Genomic DNA, 18,333 nt, shown 5'->3' with positions numbered 1-18,333 from the left:
TGAAAATGTTGAATGAAACCAAAGGAACCTCATAGAGTTTATCCTGACATTTGGAAAGAAATGAATGAAAAGCTTGGGAAGTGGAGGTTGTTCAGTATTTTCCCCTTGACAATAGCAAGCCACTTGCACAAAAAATTATGTTTCTGGGAAGAAGTTAATTACATTAAGGAGCTACACGGATGTTTTCAATTGTGGGAGTAATAGTAATAATGAATAGGAGGAGAAGATATAGCAAATGCTTGCAGAAAACTAATGAGCCAGGCACAGAGAGGTTAAACAACTCATCTGACGTCACACAGCTTGTCAGTACCCTGCCTCCCACTGCCACCTGCCACCATTCTGCCTATCTGGCCCCCCTTATGAACTTCAGTTGCCACTTGCCATGAACACTTTAGATACAACCATTAGGGATCTTGGGAGGCTAGGGTGAGCTGAACCACTCTTCTACTCTTTTAGGTCACAGTAGGTTTGCAAGGAATATAGAGGTCAGGAATACTCTCTTGGTAACATAGCATGGTGAAAAAAATATGAGCTGCTAGAGTCAAACAAATCAGAGATAAAATTCTGGTCCCTCAATGAGCCTTGGATTTTTTGGTCTATATTGTAGGCAATTAATAATATCCACCTCTTTTGGCGTTAGTGGCAATAAATTGACAGACCTCCGCGAGAAGTGCCTGGCCTTTGGCCTGGTCCCTAATGGCTCTAATTACTCTAATATGATCACATCTTCATCCGTGGTGTTATCTGAAATGACCATAACTGCTCTCTGGTGCCCAGGGAATCAACAACTTCGATTCCTGGCAGATGTGTCTACTCCACCTCCCATATTTTCCCATATCTTCACTCCCCAGAGTAGGAAACATGGAGGGAGGGATGCGCAGAGAACAAGAGTCGCTCAGAGGGCAGTGCCCAGCAGCAACAATGGGTACTCCGGGGGCCTGGGCTCTCTTGGAGAGGCGCGGCTTAGCCAGGGATAGCATCTGAAGCCTGAGATGGCAACGATATCTCAATGTCCCTGGGAGAGCCATGCAGGTGCCAGGCAGGATTGGCTAGATGGGCTTCCCTTCAGAGTGTGTACCCAGAGCCACTGGTCCCCAGCTTAGTAAGCGATGAGGCAGTCATAAGCCAAAGGCAGTCATGGATCAAATTGAACTAGGGAAATTATTTTCAAGCACACATTTCAAAAACTGGATTTCTAAACCTAGGTGTCACTGAATATGCAAATAATTAGGAAAAGAAGCATCAAAGCCATGCCAGTGGCCTTGTACTTAGAGCAATTTACATAGAACTGAGTCTGTCTAGGGTAACTTTATAATCAGGAAGGCGAAGAGAAACAGAATGTAGCAGGCTTTACATCCTACATCCTTTTCATGGAAGAGAGAACACTGGAGGGATATCTAGTGGAGGCTTTGTGGAGGGTTTGCAGTGACATCAGTCAGTAATTTACTGAGAACACAGTTGTTACCCATGCCAGTACAATGGCCAAAAAGAAAGCTAATATGGTCCCTGCCCTCAAAGGGCTTAAAGACCAACTCAGAGATATGAATTTTGAAATACAGCTAACATTTTAATGTGATAGCCAAAGGGAGAGGTTGACCCACAAAACTATTATAGGAGGTCAAATAAGAAAGCATTTTCTCTGGGCTGGGGTGATCAGGGACAGTATCATGGCAGTGGAGAGGCCTGAGAAGGGCCAAGAAGAATGCAGAATGTTCCTGAGACATGGAAAGGGTACAGCCCTGCAGGCAGGGGAAGGCCACGTTCAACCACAAAAAGCAAAACGGCCTTTCTGTCACACGCAGGGTAGGAAGAGATCCATGCGAAAAAGTACACTAGGAAAGACCAAAGAAGAACACTTTGGGAGTGGGGTAGATTACAAGTCAGATAGGAAACCAAACACTCTATTTAAAAAGACACATTACGTTTTACTGCAAAAGAAAAGCAGTAAAATTTTGTGCACAGAAAAAAAAAAAAGAAGAAGACAGATCTCAGAGTGGGAACAATATTTCAAGCGTCCCTGACAGATGAAGGGTTTCCTATCGTAGTACACCAGGAGCTCTTCCCTATGAATAGATAAGAAAGACAAACAACTTGATAGAAATGGGAAAATGATGTGACTAGAGGGAAAAAGAGGAAAACCTAAATGGCTAAGAGATGTGGAAAGGTGCTCACGCTCACTGTGAGGCAAGAAGATGAAAATTAGAGCAGGAAGATATCGTTTTTTTATTCCTCACATTGGCAAGCATTTAATAGTGATAAAAACTTCGTGCTGGTGAGAGTGTGAGCAGTTCTGAAGATGCACTCTTGTGCTTTGCTGATAGGAATTTCAGTTGTTGAAAATTGTATTCTGGCACCATTGAGAACATTTGAAAGCCTACATATCTTTTCGTTCTGCTTCTTCATTACTAGGAATTGATGCCTTTGAAATACTAAGATATGTATTACATATTTTGATTAATTTTTTGGAAATATCCTAAATATTTATCAATAGGGGTATGCTTGAATAAGGCACAGTCATTATTATAGGCTACTATGTAGTTATTAAAAGGAGTTAGATCTACTGTTGGAAGAAATTCCATACTGAAGTGGGAAAAGTAAGTGGCGAGAAATGTGTATATTATGATTCGATTTAGGAAACACACATACATATGCAGTCACACAAATCCCCTTCTTTGTATATATGTAGATGTATTTTGAATGGATACAGAGAATGAAGGGCCATACAGTACTAGAATGTTCAGTTGATTACAAAGAATGGAGGGGAGAGGTAGTACTTTAGTTTCAACGTGTCCCCCAAAGTTCATGGGTTGGAAACGTAATCCTCAATGCAATGTTGTTGAGAGGTGGGACCTTTAAGAGGCAGTTAGACCCTGAGGCTCTGCCCTCATGAATGCATGAATGACATTATATGGGGTTGGTAATCAAGAGAGTGGATTTATTCTAAAAGTGTCTGCTCTCTCACACACATAGTCTCTTGCCCTTCTGCCTTCTGCATGGGATAATGCAGCAAGAAGGCCCTTGCCAGATGTCAGCACCTTTATATTGGACTTCCCAGCCTCTAGAAGTGCATGGGATAAATTTTAAAAAATATAAATTACCCAGTCTGCGGTATTTTGTTTATAGTAGCACAAAACAAACTAAAGATAGGTAAATAGAGAAAAAACATTGAGCAAAATGTAGTATTATCATATACTCAAATGTTAAAAATCCTCAGAGTTAAGATGTATAGTTTTGGAAGTGAGGAAATAAGGGTGCCCTTTTATCCTCAGATTTCTGCTCTGTTCAGAGTCTAAGCCTTTCCTGGCGCAGCACCAACACGTGGCTGGGGAGAGTCCCTGGATTTATCACTATTTGGGGACAGAATGGGATGCAGAGTTTGGGATGCCTTGCAGAGATTCTCCCCGTTCCTTTAGCTTGCTCAGGGAAATAGCATGTAGCTTTAAGTTTCACATTTTAAAAGTCAGATGAAGGCTTCAAATAAGCGCAAGTGTTTTGTGTTAGATCCAGATGTCATCTCAAGAAAAAACAAAAATGCTTTGATTTTTGAAAAATAGCCTTTGACATCTAAAGAGGCTCTAATAAGTGCTTTTGTTCCAGGATCTTAAAAAATGACTTTCTGTGCAGACGAGAGCGGCAGCCCGAGGAGACTGATGTCCTTTGCTAATCTGCGCAAGGACTGCAGCAGCCGCAATACCCTGCCCTGGTCCCCTCTCCTTTCTTTACAATGACACATTCACCCTTCTGCTCACATCAGCTGTTCATGGTGGCGGGACAAATGTGGGGGCTTTCAGAGAGGAACACAGTCTCTCTGGTCCTTTTTAATGTGTGGCCTTGTCACGGTGCTAATTGGTGCCAATTTCACTGGCAGTAATGGAGGAATCTGTTAGCAGAAGGAAGACTTCGAAGTCTAAAAGCATTACGGATTAGTTCCCCAGAATTTTCCTAAGGGAAACCTATGAGCCAAGTCCATTAGAAGGTACCACAGGTTTGTAAGGTAGACTTCCTTTCGAGGAGAAATCCCAAGCTATTCGAGTGTTCACCTTAAACCAAGAGAACCAAACCAGGAACTCTAAAACATCCCTCCTTGTTTTTCTGAAAAAACTAGGCTAAGATTTTTTTTTTTCTCTCTCTTAAGAAAGGTGATTTTAGTCCTCAAGAGATCTTTTTAAATGTTAGTATGGCAGATAACTGAATTTTTTGTAGACATATGTTGTGAAATATGCTTGTGGTAATGATGTTTGTTTAGTGTTTCCCTCAAAGGAGTTCTGAGTGCTTTACAGTCATTTTCTTCGTTATTTTTTAAGGTGTTTTATTTTCCTGATCGTATTTTAATCTGGAGCCTAAATTCGTCATTCAGTTCTTGCCACGTTGTCTCTGAAATACCTCCTGTTCTGCTACTGTCTGCATTTCCAGGACTGCAGACTCACACCACTTCGGACATCCTAGATGTACATTCAAGATGTGTCCGTGGTGTGTCTGGCTTTTCTTTCTCGATTTGTTATTTTTCATTCCACTTATATTTCCATTTATATTTTTCACCATACTTTCTCCCCTATAAGAGAAGAATTGCTTGAAATATACCTTGTTCTTCTACAGACATTTTTTTTCCTTTTTTGTTTAATTTTAGTCTTTTCCTCAATTCTAATCTGCCTTGCCCCATAAAGAATTGGCAGTGACGATCTAAACATGTTCTTTAACATGAACCTTGTTCATTGGAATTGGGAATCTGATATTCATAGATTTTTTTTTTAAAAAATACATTTTCCTTTCAATACTCAACTAACTTTCCTTCTCATTTTTTTCTTGTTTCTTTGAAGAAACAAGAAAAAACCCTAACCCTAAGCCTAAACTCTAACTCTTGTTTCCTTGAAGAAACAAGAAAAAAAATCACGACTTTAAGACAAGCTAGTGTTTTGTAGAAACAAATCAGATACTGCCATCCCTACAAAAAGTAACTCTAAGAGCACCTCTTCATTGGGCTTTAATCTGTAGAACGTAGAGAGCCTCTATTCTAAAGAAAGTATAGTCATGAAATTATGTGGAAGGTACCTCAGAAGTCCACACACCAATTTTTATAGATGCAGAAACAGGCTCAGAGGGTTTTAGAAATATGTTCACATCTCAGAAATACTCAGAGAAATGTTTAGAATTTAGTTTAGAAGACAAGTGACCTGGAACATTTAAAATATTATTAAAGAAGGTAGTAGATAGCATGAAATGATGAATGATTGGGTTCTGGGCAGTGGTGAGCCAGTAGTGTTTAATAATCGAGGGGTGGGGCTGGACAGAGGGAGCCTGATTGACAGTGTTTGTCAACTTCATGGTGCTCATGCCAGTTTCAAGTTACAAGCCTGACACCCTTGAACAAGGAGTTGGAAAGATATGAGCACAATCCAGTCAGCTCTAAGAAGGGCAGAGATCATCCGGCTACAGTGAGCAGGTCTGTAAGGAGGAGAACTGAGCCAGACCATTGCTCCCCATGCCTCAGACCTTGCAGCTGTGAAGAACGATCCATGGACTTTTCACTTAGCCTCTGCACCACTCTGCTCCTTCGCTCTTGCTCTTGCCTTGGCAGATAAATAACTCTTACCTCCTTGGCCATCATTTACATTTCAAGCCCCAGCTCAGAGATGAGGTTCTCTGTGAGATTTCTTCTGATTCTTTGGAAATCATCACTTCTACTCTGAATGCCAGAGTACTTATTTATAAATTTTTTTTTTTTTTTGAGATGGAGTCTCCCTCTGTCACCCAGGCTAGAGTGTAGTGGTGTGATCTCAGCTCACTGCAACCTCTGCCTCTCAGGTTCAAGTGATTTACCACCACAGCCAGCTAATTTTTGTACTGTTAGTAGAGACAGGGTTTCACCATGTTGGCCAGGATGGTCTTGATCTCTTGACCTCATGATCTGCCTGTCTTGGCTTCCCAAAGTGCTGGAATTACAGGCATGAGCCACCACACCTGACCTATTGATATCTTTTATTAGAGTAATTACCAAAGTCTAACTTGATATTATTGTCAATGGATAGTGTCTTCTCCCCATAGACTGTCCTCGGAGGAAAAGGACCATGTCTTACTCCTTCATTGTCAGAGAAGCAGTGCAGTGTGGTGGGTAGGAGCCCAAGCTCTGGAGTCAGACTGCTCAGCTTCAAGTCACTTACCATGGGACCTTGGGCAAGTCATCAAACCCCTCTGTAGCCATCTGTAAAATGAAACATTAAATGTGAGTTTCAACCTCACAGGCTCACTGTGATATAATGAGATTACCAGATATGGTGAGTGCCTAGCACATCTATGCCCTCAGTAAATGCCACCTGGTATTGTTACCTCTAGCACATAGCCCAGTGCCTGGCACAGAATCCGTGTGCAGTTGCTGGTAGTTGAACTGAATGGACATGAAGTAAGGATATGATCCAGCCAACTTGGTAGGAAGTTGGGAAAGCGTGTGATAGGGGAATTGCATGAACAAACTAATGTTGGAGAAATGAGAATGATATATTTAAGACAAATCAGTAGATTATAGAATTATAGGCGCAGAACCCAGTTTTCTAGCTGTGGTATGATAAATACAGAGCAGGGTAGGATTATTTGTACCTTGCCTTCACCCCATACGCTAGATGACGTATGTCTATAAACATACCATTGTTATTGCAATAGCTTTTGTAAACTGCTGATTGAAACATCTCATTTTCAATGTTGTACAATTGCTTTTTAAAACACCAAAATGCTAGATTTTGAGTACAAATACTATTATATTTCATTCAATTAGTTCAGTCCATCATCCCAACCGATTCATATCTCCTTCAGATTTGATTCTGCAATGCATTTTATCTTTCCTCCTATCCAGTTTTCTGTTGTCTGAAATTTTGTAAGCATAACTTCTATTTTGTTTTGTAAAACACTATTCAGGCCACTTCTAAGAACAGAGTCCCCTGACATGACACTAGGGACTTTTTTCTATGTTGGCAGTCATTCATTAAAAATCTCTTTTTTTCCTCTTCACATACAGATTTTAAACTCCTTTCAAATCTATCAAAGTATGCAATATTCGAACAATAGTATCTGAGAAATGCTGCCAACATTTTATGTCTGTAGCATTTTCCCCACAGATATAGTAAGTCTATTAGGAAAGAAAATGCAGCTAATTTGTTGCAAAGTGTTTCTGATTCATCTGTGTTAGCTCCTAACACCAACAACTTCCTTTTCCAAGTTGAGCTAAGGATTGATGATGTAAAAGAGTGAAGTTAACTGTATCAAGGTAGGCTAGACTCAATGTACAGACCTTGAATATCTAGGTGGAAATTTGTGTACAATCCTGAGGACAGTGAGAGATTGCTGAAATTTTTGAATCAGGATTATAGGACAAAATTGTGTTTTAAGAAAGCCATCTGGCTGCAGTGTCCACAATGGACTCTGGGGGGACCCTTAGTGAGGTTTGAAATTTCCTGCAATAATCTCAGAATGGGCCGCTGGGCTGTATTAGGCTAGGCTAATAGCAATAAAGATGGAAGAGAATAAAGTTGGATTTAAGAGGAAAAAAAAATCAAAAGGGACTGTTGAGGGAAGATGATAGAAATGAAATAAATAGGTACTTTAGGGCTTCTCAACCTTTTACACATTATTGAACATGAAGAATATAAAACCAGTTTGGCCAAACAAATAGGCCTCTTTGAGGATGGGGGTGACCAATGTCCTGGGCACCCAGGACTGAGTTTCTCCTCTCCCAATTCCTACCTGCCCTGACTGGCAGAGGACATTAGTATCCTCACTGCTGGAGAGCCATTTGGAAATTCTGGTTTTCGAAATAAATAGTCTTAGCAATATGAGAAAAAATGACTTGTACTAAAATCAGGATGAACAGTACAGAGAATGCTATACACATGAAGGAAGGCAAATGTTTGGTTCAGTGCATGATTCTGAACAAAGAAGCAAAACATCATTTATACCCTTGAAAGAAAACCAACTAGCATCAGCCAAGCAAGGAGTGTGGAGGTACCAAGTAAGATAGCCCAAGCCACGAGGCCATTGCCTGCCTTATAATGATGCAGTAATACAAGGGCAGTGGCTATGCGGGCTATTGCACAAAGACACCAAGAAGGAGGGAGTCTGGGTTTTGCATTAATATGAAAATCCAAGCCGAGCTGCTTGAAAATTTATGAAGTGCCATTGACTTGTTGCTTCTTACTGATTTCTGTAGTTAATAAATTAAGTAGTGCTGTAGTTTCTGGTGCCTCACCTGTTCTACAAATTTGCATTGCTGCAAATTTCCTCCCATGGAGGAAATCATAGATGGAGAAAATGCAGGTGCTTGCAATCTATAATTCTTTACAATAATTGAAGGTGCTCAGTTATAGAAAATGAGCAAGTATTCCCTCTTTCTCCATTAAACTCAATGACACGGAGAGAACAAGAACCCCTCAACAAAGCCCCATGTGGATTCCCTTATAAAAATAGGAATGAGTGGCTCTTCCAAAAGATAATGGAACCCATACATTTCTCAGGATGGTTGGCAGCAGGCCGCCATGTTCATGATTCAGGGGCACTGGCCTTTCACACTGGAGTCCATGTGGATGGTGCTCCCTGATGTTGGGGCACCTGGCCTGTGTGGCCATAAGTGGTGGTTCATAGAGAGACATATCTGATTCATCCTTGGCTTCCACTCAGCCCAGGAGGTGCACATCTGCATTGACCCATGTTCATCCCCAGCCTAACCATGCTCCCTTCCTAAATGAACTGTGTTAGTATTCTTTAATCCCAATTTGTCATTTTATTCCAATTCAGATCCATTGAGTTCTCCCCACTGGATCTCTTTTACAGCCAAAATGCATCCTTTTGGCTCATCTGCTCCCATTGTTCTGTTGACCTTTCCAAAGCTATTTGCTGCTCTCACCATCATGCTCCTTGTTACAGTTAAGTAGGAAAAAACTGACAGCCACTCATAATGCAGGGAACTCCAGCATCCTCACAGCACTTGCTACAGCTTCAGTTTAGCACTTACTACACAGTGTTCCAAAATATTTTTTACATATCTGACTCCACTCACTGTGAGCTTCATGAAGGACAGAATGATGCTTCTTTGAGCCATGGGGTTTAGCAGGGTGCCAGCACATAGTAGGTTCTCATTTAATGTTTGGTAAGTGAGTGATAAATGAATGTATTGGCTTTCTTACATTTAGACACAGTAGTCTCATTTGGGGCATATGATTTAAAAAGTATTCCTCTCTCTAGTAGGTACAATGCTGGCACTTGTTGGCTTTTGTTTAACTGCTTCCTGGGATTATTCAGATGATACTGGGACAGGCTGTTATGTTGTGGCCAATGGTTTCCGATTCTTGTGTTCATCCTTTTGCAGGTGGGGAAGTGGAAAGACAAGTCCCTGCAGATGAAGTACTATGTGTGGCCCCGAATGTGTCCTGAGACTGAAGAGCAGGAGGATGACCACCTGAGCATTGTGACCCTGGAGGAGGCACCATTTGTCATTGTGGAAAGTGTGGATCCTCTCAGTGGAACCTGCATGAGGAACACAGTCCCCTGCCAAAAACGCATAATCACTGAGTATGGCATCCTCTCAAAGACTTTGGGTGGCATGGGAGAGTGATTTGATGCACCTGTTAGCACTTGGCTGGCCTGAGACCTGAGGCATGAGAATTGGGCACTGTGTCTGATTTCCAGTTGCTTTTGAGCTGTGGGATTACTTGGCAGCACTCTGGTCTGTTGTCTCATTCTGTCCAGATGGTGACCTGCGAAAATGATGGCTAACTTCCTATGCTAAAGTTTCTTTGGTCTTGCTCGGCCTCAGTGAATAAGACCTCAAGTTTATGGAGATTTAAGTTTACTTCTGTGTTCAAATATTTTTCTTGGGCCAGCACGTCCCAAAATCTTGAGATTTAGAACTATTTTTTGAAAAATATAAAACTAATCTATGCTTTTAAAAGTCAGCATAATGGTTCTTCTTGGTGTGAAGTGCCTAGAATGGGGAACAGAGGCCTCTCAGGTGCTGGTAACTTTTCTGTATCTGGATTTGGGTGCTCATTAAAAGGAGGAGTTCAGTCTGTGAAAATTCACTGAACCAAAGCCTTCCAATATGCACCCTTTTCTTATGTATTTTGTACTTCAAAGGAGAATTAAAATTTGGAGGAAACAGCTCAATGTGATGAGATAATGAGAATATTACAGGTCTGTTTTCCGTTTTATTTCTTCACTTGAGTCTAGTATAAATTGTGCTGAGCTGTGAAGGCAGCCTGCTTTGGGGTTGGACATTTTTAATGGCAAAGGGTAATAAATGTTGCTTTTTGTACAAAGCCTTGTTTTTTATTTTATTTTATTTTTTGTTTCTTTAATTGCCTAGGAATAAAACAGATGAGGAGCCGGGTTACATCAAAAAATGCTGCAAGGGGTTCTGTATCGACATCCTTAAGAAAATTTCTAAATCTGTGAAGTTCACCTATGACCTTTACCTCGTTACCAATGGCAAGCATGGGAAGAAAATCAATGGAACCTGGAATGGTATGATTGGAGAGGTGAGTGTCTGGAAGGGCTGCTTCCATTTTCATTTTCATTTATTTTCCTTCTTTTAAATAAGTGTTTAAAACATGCTCACTTTATGAATTTCAGAAAATATAAAATGGTAAATAGGATGTATTGTTCCCATTATACAAAGGAAACCACTGCGAGGCTGCTAGTATTTTCCTCGTGGTGGTCGCTTGCCCTCCTGAATGTTTTAATTGGAACATTGCATCTTTCTCTTAGGTGGTCATGAAGAGGGCCTACATGGCGGTGGGCTCACTCACCATCAATGAGGAACGGTCAGAGGTGGTCGACTTCTCTGTGCCCTTCATAGAGACAGGCATCAGTGTCATGGTGTCACGCAGCAATGGGACTGTCTCACCTTCTGCCTTCTTAGGTAAATGATGGGTTTGCTGGTGGAAGGAAATGGACATATGGATGGGGAAATGAAATAAGGAACAAAGAAGGACAACGTGGCTCTTCCAGCTAGGAGATGGTTTGCTAGGAGCTCAACTCAGCCAGGGACTTCACTTAGGGGACTTCAAAACTAATTACTCTCAAACTTGAAAACTGATGAACACCCAGAAAAATAGGAAAGCATAATGGCCCCTAAGAAAGCAGTACTGGGCTAGTCCTCAGAGGGCCTATTGAGGTCCTGTTCCTGCCATTTGGTCAGCATTTGACCTTGAGCAAATTCGCTCTATCCCAGGACTCAGCTTCTTCATCCACAGGAGAAGTCATTTCAACTAGGCTGATCTTTGAGGCTGCTTCCTGCCATAATAACTTCTAATTCTGGATATCATTGAAATATCTATTTATTTTTAATTATCTGCAAGAATTGAGCTCAGTGCTACCAAAAAAGGTTTTTTGTTTCCACAGAAATTTTCTGAGGCTTTGCCAGACAGAGCTGATCTGATTCTGCCTCCCACCCCAACACACCCCTCCCCATACCATTCTCTCCAGCATTACTTAAATGTCAAAAATCTCAGATGCGATATAAGACTGGGTGAGATGAGGCCAAGACTTCAATTAGATGAGGTCTTTCATGAGCTCATACTCCACATTTTTTTGCAGGGTCCATGGAACAAGGGGTTGGAAAATAAAACGTCATCTTGAAAACACAATGCTGGGCTAGCAGAAAGGAGACTGGGTTTGGCATAAACAAGCCGTAAGCCCCTGGACGAGTCACCAACTCTCTAAGAGACATCAACATTTTTTAAATGGGGCTATTACAGTAGACAGTGACTAACCTTTCTTTAAGCTCTAACCATAGGGAATTAATTCAATTAATGTACTAGGAAGTGGAGTTATAGGCTCCATAGAATTTTTCTGTAAATCACTCCAATTTCTTAACTAATCTTCTTATTTACAGTGAAGCAAATTCCAGCCTTGCCAATTTTATGTGAAATGTTTTTAGATAGTGCACACTGTATGCATTAATCTCATAGCTGCTGTGTATAATTTATTTGCTTTTTTTCTTTACAAGGATAACTGTAATATTAAGAGATAGAAACAAAACTACATTCTAATTCTAACCTTGTCAGTACGGCACTACTTTAACTTGTAAACTGGCAGAGCCAGTGATACATCAGTATGTCCCTGAAATGGCATAGAAATGCCAGGCAAAGTGTGTTTATGTCTGTGTTCAGAGGAGGAGTAGTTAGTTATAGGGATAAGAGAAGCCAACATTTATTGAGCACCTACTATATAATGTGCTAGACATCATTGTGTATCCTTTTTTTATATTAACTCAAAATGTTATACCCATTTTATAGCTTAAGAAATTGAATCTTAGACATATTAAACCATCTTCCAGCAGTCTTTTAGCTGATAACAGGAAGCTCTAGGATTAAAATCCAGCTATGGCAGCCTTCAGAACCTGTGTTCTGGTACAAATAAGGCCATTTCAGAGTTCAGCCCCTAACGCAGAAACCAGCGTGGGGGACAAAGAGCGACGTAATACGATGAAAAAAACTGACTGTTTGCATCAGTTTGTAACCTGAGTCTGCCGTTTTCTGAGTACGGATTGGAAAGGACCTTGCCCTCTCAGTTCTACTTTACTCCCTATAAAACAGATAAAATAATCCCTAGTGAAAGGGTCATTAGAAAAAATATATATACAGTATGTCAGAAAAATACTCTCTAAATTGTAAAGACCAAAACAGAGGATGTATTTTGTGTATAGAAAGTTTCCCTGGGCCTAATGTGAGGAACAGACCACAGAGGCAATGTTTTTACTCAGTAATTTCCCAATCTTAGACAAAAGGAAATCAGGGTAGAATTGCAATCAATGAGAGTCAAGTGTGTGGAGGTTTTCTCCGCTCCTCTGTAGAGAGCCTTTGAATTGTACCTTTTACCCTCGCATCTCCAGCTGCCATTGAAAGGTTTCGCATTTCACAGTTGGTGTGTTAAGCACCGGAGCTTTATCAAGATCTTTTTAAAATTGATTAAGTGACCAGGCTTTTATAATTCCTTTGGGAGTTCAATAATAAAGTAGGTTTCAGAGTAAGAAATATATTTTCTAATTTTCAGCCAATTTTCCCCCTTTTTAAACTTCATCTTTATTAATGATTTGGAAGATGGAGGAAACAGCATGTTAATTCACTTAGTTATGAGTTTACAATGTGCTGTGACAGCTAAAAAGGCCAGAACTATTTTGAGACACAATTGAGGGAGCATTGTATCATGGGACAGAATAGTGATTGTCCCTTTTTATAGGCCTTCAGAGAGATGGCTTCTGGAATATAGTATCTCGTTTCTGGACACCTCCAAGCCAGAGAGATATTTATCTCAACTGGAAAGGATTCAACACACATGATTAAAGATATTAAAGAAAGCATGTGTAGAATATTCTTGCTACCTTACCCAGTCTTTTCCCATCAACCCTATCACTTGGTAATGGCAAATAGATTGTAGCTGGTTTGTGAATTACAGCTTAGGCATGCTCCTTTGTCACTTGTTAAATTCCCACTGTTGCAGATACTGATATTTAACATGGATGGATTCTGTAACATTGATTTATATTCTCATACCCAATGATGTCTTACCCAGTGATGATAACATACAACACATCAAAGTAGACTGAAAAAGTGAATCTAGGCTAGGAAGTTTAAGAAAAGTGATACAAGGGGGAAAGGGGACTGGCTATATATGGTACACACTTATTCCTGAACCAATTCAAATCTAAAATAGTAGATAGGACTGTTGTGAATGATTGTATCTACAAAGCTCAGAAGCATTGAGAAGGCATTTGCAGGCCTTCACTACATGATGTGGCCATATAGAAAAGAACATAAACTGAGTCAGTCCAATAGAGCTCACTCACTTCATAGCCAGTCCTTCTTCCAATTGCACCATTTACGGAAACACCCAGATATTGGTCCAATAATGGCAGAAACTGACTCCACAACCTAAAAGGCTCACAGGCATGAAGCTATCTTTTTCATGTATTTGAAAGAAGGCAATCCTTGCCCTTTAAGGAAATGGCTCAGGTACAATCTGGCTTCCTGAAGGCAGACAACACACTGTGGTTTATTCCCCATCCCCTAAAACATGAAATAAATATGTGAATTAATTTGAATTTGTTTGCTCTCTGTTTTAACCCTGAGCGCTGCTTTTCTCTCTTCCCCAGAGCCATTCAGCGCTGACGTATGGGTGATGATGTTTGTGATGCTGCTTATCGTCTCCGCCGTGGCTGTCTTTGTCTTTGAGTACTTCAGCCCTGTAGGTTATAACAGGTGCCTCGCTGATGGCAGAGGTAAGGCCAGCTGGGACTGCTGCATTTCTCCATTTTTTCCTCCTTATTTTCAAATCTCTGGACTCATCGTTTGTTATCTGCAGTTTCCCTACCCTATCCATTTCTGAAAAGGAGCCCTCAGGTGACCATTTCTAGGTCACCAGCTTGGTGTGTCTTTACAAATACCCCATCTGAGATGTTAGTTTGAATCTGCTTTATGCCTGGCCCCAAGCCTAGTTCCACCCCCAAGTAAAGGAGAAGAAAAACTGTCGGTAGTTATGGGTAGCATAAACATGTCACAGCCAACTATTTTGATAACCTTAGGCTGTGGCCAGTCTGTTGGAACAGATGTCACTAACAAGGCAGATTGTACACACATGTTAAGAACAAGAAGAAATGGGTTGCCCCAGGGTACATGCAGGTGGTTGTGGCTGGTAGAGTTCCCTAGAGCCAAAGGATCACAACTGAGGTACCAGATCTCCAAAGCATATGCCCCAGCCCCAAACCCCTTGCCGGAGAGTATAAAAGTTGGGTGTTGGAAATAAAATGAAATGGAAAGACCAGTTCTCACTCATAGCTATTATTGGGTATGGTCCAATTTCCTGAGTAAGTAGACCCAGAGATGTGAGGGCTGCCCATGTGTTTGAGGCATTTATACCAGTTTTGAAAAGCTCACATGAATCTAACGGGGACCACAGGATCCTTGTAAATAATTCCTCCAAAACTTCCTGAGAACCCCAGGATTATGAAATATTCTGCCTTTGCTGAGTCTTCTCCATCCCAGAATGTAAGCTCTATCCTAGAATTATACCTCTAAAAGAAAAGATTCTTAAACCTGGCTGCACATAAGAATAATCTGTGGGACATCTAAAAGACACAGGTGCTTGACCTCCTTTTCTGATTCACTAAGCCTAGGGTTGGGCTTAGACCACTGTATGCTTCAAAACAGTGGTTCTGTATTTTGGTTGCATGTTAAAATAAAATAACTAGCCCCACCCTACACCAATTGATTAAGAATCTCTAGGGATAGGGTTCCAAGCAGCAGCATCTTATAAACGCTTCCCTCATGCTTCTGTTGGACTCACAGTCCCAGCTGCAAAACGCCACTTTACTGGAGTATTTCCAAGTGGAGACCTACCTTTTAATTTGGTTTGTGTATTCCAGGGTGGGAGTTGGGGTGTCTCCACTGTATGTACAGTCAGGGGCTTTCCACCTGTGCTTCACCCAGAAGCCGTGGCCTATATCCCAGCCTGTGTGGCACCAGTAAGAAGTAGAACATCTGGGAATCACATGAGCATATACTTAGGCTGGCAATGTCAAGAACTAAAATCAGTGTGTGCTGCTTCTCTCCCTGAAAACAAAACAAAACAAAACAAAAGAGGTGAAAATCCAGATTCGCAAAGAAAGCTCAGAGTGAGAGCTTACAGTTATTCACTTTACTGAAGGATGTTTGTCTTCACAGAGCAATTCAACTTCGGGCCACGTTAAATATCAAGTCTCCTTAGAGCATTTTACAATTTACAAAACTTTGATTTATAAACAACTTTTTGGTTACACATCTGTTGCATGAAATAAGGTCCACACGCACAGATATGTGTGCACAGTTAGATATCAGGTTCAACATGTGTAGTCCCTGATGATTTATTTGGCTGAGCAGATGCTATCAGAATCACAGATTACATCATAAGACCTGTGCTGATATGTTGTAAAACTGTGCAGGCAGATGTTCATTTCTGCAGTGGAGGGTCTACATGGAGATTCAGACAACAGGCAAGATTTTACCATCAGCAAATAGAGATTGCAGTGAGATCACAATACATATATGGGCAGAAGGCAAGCACTGTCTGCGCAAAGCTTAGGTGGGGGAAATCAAAGTCAAAAGCAGCTACCTTTCTGACCTTAGATCCATGTAACCAGGCTGGGATTCTATGACTTCCTGTTTGGCCTTCCCGATACTCTTTTACACACAAGCTTCTACCACAGGAAACCAGCTGGGAAGTGTTGGCATTGGAGTGGGGTCAGGGTTGTCTTTGAAACATTAAGCGCTGAGTGCTAGAAGCTAAAGGAAAATCAGGAAGAAGGGCATTCCATGCCATCCAGCATCAGTGTAAGCAGACTTGGAGGGGGTTTATGAATGGTAGAAAACAGTCTTACACACTTCTTACTGATGTTTTTGGAAGTTAAAATGCATTCTTTGTAGATACAAATATAAAATATATGGAAAAATGACAGTAATGACCCAAGTATGGCCATAGTGACATAGTTGGCCTTTGTTATTCAGTTTTGATGTGATTTTGAGAGGGTCTTGTATATAAGGGCAGGGTGATGGTTCCTCCAGAGAGGAGTCATGATTGTTAGTTTGAGAAAGACCCCACATACCACACACACCCCAGGCTTCTGGTTTTTCTCCTAAGGAACCCTCTGCAGCCCTCCTGAGAGTCCCTGGAAAAGAGAGATGCACACTCTCAAATGTAAAAGCTGTCTGTAAAAGGGCTTGGTTTTAGTGGAAGGGTTTCCGGCTCAGAGCAGGGACTCACAGGCCCTGTGTATTTGTAGGTTTAAATAGAATCAGGCATGCTGGCTTAACTTTTATTCTTGCCTTTTTGTCATGCCAGAGCCTGGTGGCCCCTCTTTCACAATCGGCAAAGCTATTTGGTTGCTCTGGGGTCTGGTGTTTAACAACTCCGTACCTGTGCAAAACCCAAAGGGGACCACCTCCAAGATCATGGTGTCAGTGTGGGCCTTCTTTGCTGTCATCTTCCTGGCCAGCTACACTGCCAACTTAGCTGCCTTCATGATCCAAGAGGAATATGTGGACCAGGTTTCTGGCCTGAGCGACAAAAAGGTAAGACACCCATTTGAAATCTCCCATTTTCCCCTCAATCCTGTTCTCAGCCATACTCAAAGTTCTCATGTACCTGCTTGTCTTCTAAGTTTTTAGAATTAACAGTTCTTTCTTATGTTTCCTTGTATTGGAACATGGTAGGAGAAGTCAGTTTTCCTACTGAAATAATAGGACTTCATATTGGCCTCCTGATGTGTGAAAGGTTGTCACTGGTACGCCCTAGGCTGCAAATAAAGGGCTCGGTGTGTTAGCGGCTTTCTGAGTGCATGGTACCTCCTGTTGTATACGGATAGGTGGCCTATCTGCACAGGGCTGCCAGTGTGCAGTGTTGTTAGAGGGCTGCCGCTGTGTACCCACGCTGAGGGGACGGGCGTGTGATGGCCTCATTTTATTCCCAGTGGTGTTGGCGGTGGGATCTCCCTGTGTTCCTCACTGTACACTCATGTGTTCCTGGGGCTGGGCAGGAGAGTCGTTCACATTGTGTCTCGAAGAGAAGTAACTGCTGTTTAACTGGATGATTGCCCCTGTGTGGTGCTGATGAATGGGCTGCCCCCTTACTAATCGCAGGCCCCCTGCGGGCCTGTGCAGTTGAGAGAGAAAGGAAAGTGTCTGCTGGTTCCCATCATTACTGGATGAGGATGAACAAAACCCATTCTAAATACATCGGACTCTCCAATCTGCCTGAACCATCACGTTTTTCATGGGAGATCTGTCTCCCGAAACTGTGTAACCAGGACTAGTGATAGGAGCCACTTTCATGGAGTGTCCCATCAAGCTTATAGCCAAAATAATTTTGGAGACTTGTGCTTACAACACATTTTCACCTCTAAGATTTAGAAATAAATCTTAAGGAAATGTAGTGATTTTCTACCCCCACCCTCACCCTCAGCATGAAGCCATGAGATATAGACAGGTGTGTCTTCAGAACAAACGGTGCTTTGCACACGGGCTAGATTTGCCCAACCGAAAACCCTACCCACTTCAGCAAATGGTCCGGGAAGAGTGAAAAGGAGGAAATACCCTTTTCTCTTCAGGGTCAGAGTCTGATTTCTCCTACATTTCTACTTATCAAGAACATTCAAAAGCATGTGGAGAAGATAAATAGTATCTTGAGGAAATGAATATGTGTGTGTGTGTGTGTGTGTGTGTATCACTGTGTTTACTCCTTCGTGTTATCTCTTTCTCTGATTTGTCTTCCTTTTTGCTTTATTTTTCTTCCTTTTTTTTTTTTTTTTTTTTTTTTTTTTTT

The 18,333-nt window shown here is 41.4% G+C and overlaps 1 protein-coding gene across 3 annotated transcripts in view; it reads left to right on the top strand.

Annotated features, from left to right (window-relative positions):
* Positions 1 to 18,333, top strand: part of GRIN2B (glutamate ionotropic receptor NMDA type subunit 2B) — a 417,330-nt gene that overhangs the window by 355,154 nt on the left and 43,843 nt on the right. For all 3 annotated transcript variants that reach the window (XM_032253693.1, XM_032253694.1, XM_032253695.1), the window contains 5 exons: positions 9,350 to 9,552; positions 10,346 to 10,517; positions 10,747 to 10,900; positions 14,135 to 14,260; positions 16,855 to 17,084. In XM_032253693.1, coding sequence (XP_032109584.1) covers positions 9,350 to 9,552; positions 10,346 to 10,517; positions 10,747 to 10,900; positions 14,135 to 14,260; positions 16,855 to 17,084 — 885 coding nt within the window. The remainder of the gene's footprint in view (positions 1 to 9,349; positions 9,553 to 10,345; positions 10,518 to 10,746; positions 10,901 to 14,134; positions 14,261 to 16,854; positions 17,085 to 18,333) is intronic.

This window comes from Sapajus apella, unplaced genomic scaffold (genome assembly GCF_009761245.1).
Source record: "Sapajus apella isolate SASKATOON/1434 unplaced genomic scaffold, GSC_monkey_1.0 scaffold84, whole genome shotgun sequence".
NCBI lineage: Eukaryota > Metazoa > Chordata > Mammalia > Primates > Cebidae > Sapajus > Sapajus apella.
The sequence above is the reverse complement of the archived record's forward strand: the minus strand, read 5'-3'. Positions and strand labels throughout refer to the sequence as shown.